The sequence below is a fragment of the Mesocricetus auratus genome, unplaced genomic scaffold (assembly GCF_017639785.1).
Source record: "Mesocricetus auratus isolate SY011 unplaced genomic scaffold, BCM_Maur_2.0 Super-Scaffold_100007, whole genome shotgun sequence".
Lineage (NCBI taxonomy): Eukaryota > Metazoa > Chordata > Mammalia > Rodentia > Cricetidae > Mesocricetus > Mesocricetus auratus.
The window spans coordinates 52,675,986-52,684,087 of NW_024429191.1; the positions used below are offsets into that span (position 1 = coordinate 52,675,986).

General features: G+C 39.0%; 1 protein-coding gene across 1 annotated transcript; it reads right to left on the reverse strand.

Moving 5' to 3' along the window:
- Positions 1-2,398: 2,398 nt before the first annotated feature.
- On the reverse strand, positions 2,399-3,346 carry LOC101844795 (olfactory receptor 139). Its single transcript, XM_005067412.1, has one exon. It carries the CDS (start codon positions 3,344-3,346, stop codon positions 2,399-2,401), a length of 948 nt encoding a protein of 315 aa, XP_005067469.1.
- Between the last annotated feature and the right edge of the window lie 4,756 nt (positions 3,347-8,102).

An 8,102-nucleotide genomic window follows, 5' to 3' on the forward strand; every position in this document is an offset into this window, starting at 1 on the left:
ACCAACTTTTCCAAGTTATCTTCTGACCTCCACACGAGTCATGACACATATGGGCATGTGCATACACATATAAATAAATAAATGTAACACAAATTTTAACTCCTTTACACCTTTATTTTCTCCTGATACTGGGTCCAGTAACGTACTTTGAAAACATAAAGTAGCTTTAGTTTCACTAGCATCCTACATAAAAGACAATATTATTTTCCTAAGTCCTGCTTTCCATTGTCAGTCCATCTACAAACTGCATGAACTTCAGCTATCTACCAGCATTCTTCTGGGTGTTTGGAGGACACACTATGATGTAGGATTTAGATCTTGACCTTAAGTACCATATCATCAGGTTGTAGAGAGCAAAAAGGTGCTACAATAAATGCAGAAATTATTGCTATGACATCTTGCTGTGTGAGTCTGCTCTAAGCAAAGAGGTTACAAGAATCACTTCTGGGCGATTATGGTTGAGAGATGAACAGAGTGGAGAAGCATTGAAGGAAGGAGACCTTGAACATCTTACAAAGGTCTAGATTTTAAATGACAGGAATTAATTGATGGCTTTTGGAGAATAAAATACAAACAGGGCATGTGAGTAACAGCCATGAGTCAGGTTTGGGGAGCACGGGGTTCAAAAAGCAAAGGGTTGCAAAAGCCCTGGTAAGACATCTCAAGGCAGATTTGTAAGGACCATGGAGGGTTTCAGATCTTCTGGAATGGGAATTATCAATAGTTGTTGGTCATTGTGTGGGTGCTGGAAATAGGACCTGGGTCCTCTGCAGAATACCAAGTGCTACTAACTACTGAGCCTTCTCTCCAGTTCCTAATACTATATATATATGTATATATATAGCATAATACTAGTATTAGTTTCTCCCCTAGAACCTAGGACCTAGGACCTAGGACCTAGGACCTATCTAACCAGGTACTTGGCCCAATTAACAATGGTAGGAATGTGTTCCATTTTATAGGGGAGACCTTATATAATGTGACAGCATGAACAAGACCTACATAAGCTTGAGTTATACAAAATTCTCAGCTTGGATGTTGAAGTAGGAGGGGGAAGGCACAACATCTCATCACTATCTGAAGAGCCAATGGTATTTGATAGTTGCTGGGAGAGGCAGAATCGGCTTTCTTTTATCACTAGACCCTTGGTAAGTCAACCACACTCCAGGGCTACTCTCAAAACAAGTTGAGCAACATAAAATAGACTTGATGAGAAGAAAATAAAAGAAGAAAATTCAAAGTTGGGTAGATAGGGAGGTGAGGAAAGAGAGAATGAACATGTAAAGAGTTGGGAGAGGGGGTGATTATGATCAAAATATATTATATTAATTTATTAAAGACTTAATAAAATATGTTTAAGTGTGAGTATAAAGGAGTCCAGTCAAATACTCAGCAGAACCCATTAGATATTTGATTCTCAAGAATGACAATAGATACAATTTAATTGAAAATCATTTGGTTGTGAAATATCCTCAAATTCCTTCCCTTCCTCAGACAGTCAGTAAACACACCAGTAGGATTAGTCATACTTGACTTTTTGGCCAGAAAATGGCTGACAGAATAAGTGTGAGAAACAACACACTACAATTCAAGTCCACTGACAGCGCCTGCTTTGGTTTCAACCAGCTGCAGGAGTTCCAAGTTCCAGTGTTCAGCCACCAGTAGAAGGCAATCAATGTCTCCTTCAAGTTTCCCTTAATAATCACCTTATCTGTGCAGACAGACAAGAGAGACTGTCCAATATATGTCAGTGTTTTATTATTAAAAATAAGTACTACTACTTCTTAATGATGCTTTTTATAAAATGAAAATGTGTCACCCTTTAGTAGACAGGATGAGAGAGTGTGCTCGTGTACTGGCAAGTAAGTGTGTTGGTCTCACTAATGAGTTAGGAAGTAATTGTGGTTGGGAGGGAAAGCGTCTAATAATGTCACTCTGCAATGGAACGACACTCTGACTGCTTCTAGGATGTCAAATGCCAATTTTACTTTACTCTTAACCTATTTTTAAAAATATGATTATTTTAAAAAATAAATTAGCACAAATACAGATTATCTATTGAGACCAAACAATTGTTTTTATTTAACATTTTGAATAAAAATATTTGAATGGTCATTAAATTAAAAATACACAAAATAGTTCATCTCCTGTTTCATGATTCATATATAATTTTTCTCTGTGCATTTAATATAGTTTCTATTAATATCTTACATGATCTTTTATCTAACTTTATCCCAGTCCAACTACAGTCTACCTTGACCTGTACTGTCTAATTTCTTTCCATCCTTAGATGCAACTCTGAAGATTTACTCCACTGTGCACATTGAGCTTCCAGTATGAGAATGCCAAGAACATACGTAAGAGTGGCAAGGCATTTTGATAACCTTGTCCCATCTTCTCATACTAGATTCCTCTTTCCTGTCAACACCCTCTTCAAGGCACCCTGTACATCTGGGTTGCGGAGGCTATAGATCACTGGGTTCAGCATAGGGCTGAGGACAGTATTGAGGATACCAATGCCCTTGTCCTTGTCTGAGGCTGAGACGGAACCCAGACGCATGTAACTGAAGAAGCCAGTTCCATAAAAGATACAGACCACAGTGAGATGGGAGCCACATGTGGAAAACGCTTTCTTCCTCCCCTCTGCAGAGCGGATCCTTAGTACTGCAGCTGCGACGTGGGCATAGGACACCGAGATAAGGAGCATGGGGACTACTCCCATGAAAGTGGCTCCAGCGAAAAGCAGCTGCCCATTGAGGTAGACGCTGGAGCAGGAGAGCTGGAAAAGGGGTGGTAAGTCACAGTAGAAGTGGTTGACCACATTAGGGCCACAGAAGTCCAGAACGGACACAGCCACTGTGTGAGTCAGAGCGTTAATGAAGGAGATGGTACAGCAAATGCCCACCAGTGTGCCCTGTACTTCACGGCTCATACGGCTGCTGTAGGTGAGGGGCTGGCAGATGGCGAGGTAGCGGTCATAGGCCATGGCTGTCAAGAGATGACAGTCCACGCCTGCCAGAAGATGGAAAAAGAAGAGCTGTGAAATGCAGGCAGTGTAGGGAACTCTACATTGGTGAGCCAGGAGACACACCAGCATTGGAGGAACAGTGACACTGATGCACCCAATGTCCAACAGAGATAGATTTCCCAGGAAGTAGTACATAGGAGTGTGGAGTTTGGGTTCCACAAAGATGGCAGCCAAAATGCTAAAATTGCCCCCAACTGTTACAATATAGGCAAAGAAAAAGACAACAAAAAGGATAAGTTGCAATCTTACATTTCCTGTTAGGCCAAGAAGGACAAATTCAGTGACAGTTGTCCTGTTTCCCCAGACACCTGGCTCCATAGGCCACTGCTGAGAGCTGGAGGGGAGGAAGAGGAAAAGTTAGATATTACAAATAGCAAAAGAGTTTTACAAATGACTTTGCAATCAGTATCTATAAGGTGCTAGTACGGCATGTGCAGAACACCTATGTATTAAAATGGATACCTGCCTAGAATTTGCCCACCTTCTGAATCTCCTAATGACCAATCAAATAATCAACCTTTTTAACTCCTGGATCAGGGAGAGAGCCAGAATGCTGGGGAAAGTGCTGATTGAGTGGCTATTTATGAACATGGTATACAAGTATTTTAATACTATATCTATTACATTTGCATCAGTATATGGCAACTGACTAGCATCTTTCACTGGTTCATTGAATACATGAATATATGAGGTACTAGAAAGTACAGCATCAGGATAATAACAACATAAGATAAAAGAGTAATAAGAAAGTTCTCATTATCTCAAAATAGGCATAAAGGGTTTGAAGAATCAGAAGAACAAGAAGTGAACCAAAGTACAGAAATTCACAGAGATAAAAGACTGGGGCTGTGATCCAAATTTAAGAAAATATTGACAATTTGATGTACTGTCTATAGCTATTTTATCAAATTTTTTGAAGTAATTTCTGTGCCTCTGTGTAATCAGGACACTGATGCTTAGAAAGATTATATAAGAACTCTTGAGTCCTAACCCTCCTGAGAGGTAGCAGAAACTCAGGACCATCTACAAACCCTACAAGTTTACATTGTATTATTTGGGCATGTGCTCTACTGAGGCTTTGTGGGTTATACAGTGTATCAATAGAAAAAGGAATAATATTATAAATTTTTGTTATTAGCATCCATGCAACTATTCAAATGAGTCAGGGTCCCTTCCACTTATCCTTTATTAATAATTATTTGTTGGATATTAGGACTTGTGTGCTGATGATGGAATGAACAGTTTGGTTATGGCTTGTGAGACAGAGAAGGTGAAGGGATGGTCCCAAAATCCTTGGCTGGGCAATTAAAAAGATGGAGTTGACATTAAGTATTATGAGAAAACAGGATTATTGTGCACATGCATGAGGGAAGATCAGGAGCTTTTCATAGGCAAAGGGAGAATTGAAGTCCTAGCAGATATTTTACTGGTTTCTATGCTACCATATATGGTGATAATCCCAAAAATGGATGGACAGTTTAGAGAAATCAGAAATCCTTCAGTTATGGCTATAGTAGATAGTTCTGGAGAGATTCTTTTGCATATTCCTGCTCCTAGACCCTTGCCTATGCTGGGTAACCCTCTTGCTATAATTATACTTTCATTTTTTCTATCAAAAACAGTCCCAAATCAGATTACAGGGTTGGGCTAGTTCAGGCATCCTCTCCACTATTGCTAGGAGTCTTAGCTGGGATCATCCCTATGGTGGGATACAATGCTCAGTCAATGGGAGAGGAACTTGGCCCTGCCCCAGCCAATTGTGTCAGACTTTGTTGACTCCTAATAGAAGCCCTTACCCATGAGGAGGAGTGAATTGAGGGGGTCAGGAGGAGGGGTGGGAGGGAGAATGTAAAATTAAATTTTAAATAATAAATAAATTTTAAAAACACTGTCCCCTTCAACACGTGAAAAAAATCTACTCCTTAGGACTCAATCTTTGGCTATTGCTCCATGTCTTGAAGAAAATTCTCCTTACACAGTTGAGTTTTCCCTCCTGTGGCATCATAGACAATTAACCTGATCATTCCAGTGCTCAAACAGCAGCACAGGATGAGCCATGCAAAACCCACAACTCCATATAAAGAGCATAGATTATGCTAATGGGTGTCATAGGGTGGTATGGTACTCCTGAACCTCCACCACTCCCATCACCTCCACCTTGTTATCTATGAAAACCATTCACTATCTATGAGAAAGACGATGCTCAAAAAGCTTACTTGTTCAAGATCACACATGTCAGAGTTTGTTCTGAATACAGGCTTTACTCATATATATATATATATGCATATATTATATATACATACATATATATGTATGTATGTATAGGATTTTTCTCTTCCCTCCCGGTCACTCAGGGTGGAAAAGTTAATGATTATATATCACTGCCATTTCCTGAATTTATCATCACTTGAGACTTTTCTCACATATCAACAGTAAAAGGCCAACTGAAACTCATGAATGTCTTCTCACATGTCCTTATTTGAGAAGGATGGAAAAAAGGATGGGAGGACCATGAGGCACTTACCTCCCGAAAGCACCGGGTGTGGTTCTTGCAGAGAGTTGAGTAAGTACTAAGTTATTGAGCATAGTGATCAACATCCAGAAAGCTTATAAAAAGTGAGCTGAGATTGTGCCTTGATGTTCTCTCCACTTGGGAGCTAATCAGCACCCAGAGACCCTGATAATATAATTCCCCAAGGATTTCAAAGGAACCAGAAGAAAACAAACAACCTCAGCCCAAAAGGATTTCTCTCCACCACCTAAACAAGCATTCTATTCATGGCATCATCACAGCCTCTTAATCATTTCAAAAAGGAGAAAAGATGTCACCCTTTGATGACTTACTGAGGCTGCCAAGTAGATCCTTGGTTGGAGATCAACCTGGGCCTCAGATTGTCACAGATAAATAATAATTATCTCACATAGTTTTTACATATTTGAGGTATAATTTTGGAAAGATGTCTTAATTTTATGTAAGTTTAATTATACAGTTTATGAGTTTGGTAGAATATGCAGTCATGCATCTAGCACTTCCTCAATATGCAGGATGTTTTCGGTGGTTCCTTACAGTCTGCTAGTGGCCCTTTGTAATTACCACCTTCAGTATATCACAGCCCTTGGAAATATGACTTCTGTCCCTACAGCTTTGTCTTTTTCAGTGACATAGATTCATGCAATGTACACAGGTTTCCATGTGTGTGAGTACAGATATTCCCCAGTGTACATGTAGAGATCACAGGACAACTTCAAGTGTGAGTCCTTGCCTTTTACCTTGCTTGAGTCACGTTCTCTTGTTGGTGCTAACTGTATACACTAGGTTATCTGGCCAATAACTTACACTTTCCTGTCTCTGCCTCCCTTCTTATTGTAGGAACACTGGGATTACAAAAACTTGCTGCTGTGCCCAGTAGCCCTTGGGTGGGTTCTTGGGCATTTGAACTCAAGTCCTCATGGTTGTGTGGCAAACTCTTCAAACACTTAATCTTCTTCCCACCTCCTTTGCAGGGTGTTTTATAAATTAATTTACTCAGTGAGCATAATCCTTTTGAGTTTTGTGTGAGTTGGCTGCACATAAATGTATATTTAACTTTATAAGAAATGGTTAGGAGTGAAGATACGGCTCCATGGATAAAACACTTACTACACAAGCACAAGGTCCTGAATATGAATCCCCAGCATCCACATAAAAGCTAGAATGGTATGGAAGACTTTCTGAATGTCAGCACACAGGAGGCAAAGACAGGGACTCCCAGAGCACATTGGCTACCTTCAGTTGCCAAATCATGGAGTCCCAGGTTCAATGAGAGACCCTGCCTCAATAAAACAAAGAACAATCAAGGAAGACACCTAACATTAACTTGTCATCCACAAATGCACCCACACACATGAACACACATGTGTATATGAATGCAACACATACACACACACACACACACTTCACCTGCCCATATATTGTCCAAATTGGTGATACTATTTTGAATTCCCATACAAAATGAACGAATTTTCATAGTACCTGAAGATACTATACAAGATTTCAAGGGAAGAAAACAACCAATGATTTTACATAGGTGCAATACCTGTGAACCACAATATTGACAAGTCTGGCAAGACATCCTAAAGATGCAACAGTGGTATTCATATATTGGTTGTAACCAACAAATGCCAAGTTGGACTTAAAGTCTGCTCAATGGGAAGGAAATCTTGCCTGGTCCTTGAACCTACCCAACTACCCATGTGTGCCATGTGGCCTTGAGTTTACAGAAGATACTTCCAGAAGGTACTAGGTGTGTTTGATTTGTTTTGGGTCCCAGTGGATGTTTAATGTTTTATTAAAGGAAAAATGATATTTTCTAGCTGAATACATTACAAAGTTATAATGAAGTGATGGAAAGTCATTCAAAATTATTTAAAATACTCTACTAGACCTTGCAAATGTGTTTCAGATTTCATCCATGTTAAGTTCTATGATTTGTTCTAACACTGGCAGGAAACTGTGTTCTATTGGCCTTCAAGTATTTCATCTGTAAAATAAATCACAATTATGATCCTTACACTGTAAGCTGATTTGAAGTCCAAATAAGATTTAAAATAAAGTGTTGTTTGTGGACTGGGGACTATACATAGAATAATACTGAACACTCAGGATACTAGCAAGCATTAGTCAGGTGAGTGAATAACTGAAGTAAATAGATAAATAGATAATAGATATGGAAATGGTTAGGTATATGATTGATGCATAAACAAAGATAAAGGATAGATAGATAGACAGGTAGATAGATAGATAAATTTAAACCTTATATTTACTATTGCTGGATAGCCTGAATATTAGCACTTAAATTTTCCTTTGACTCAGTAAGTGTTTAAACCCTAGGTTTTATAATGAACACATAAATACTGCTGTTTCAATTAAACTGTTTATTATAATTTTCTTTATAAATTTCTAGAGGGCAGTAATAATAAGTAGAAATTTTAAACAATCCAGTGGATCCGTTTTTCAACAAGATTGTTGGCGAGTAAAATAATGGAGTGGTAACAGTGATGGAAGCCAATGCTCTCATGTTACACTCACCCTATT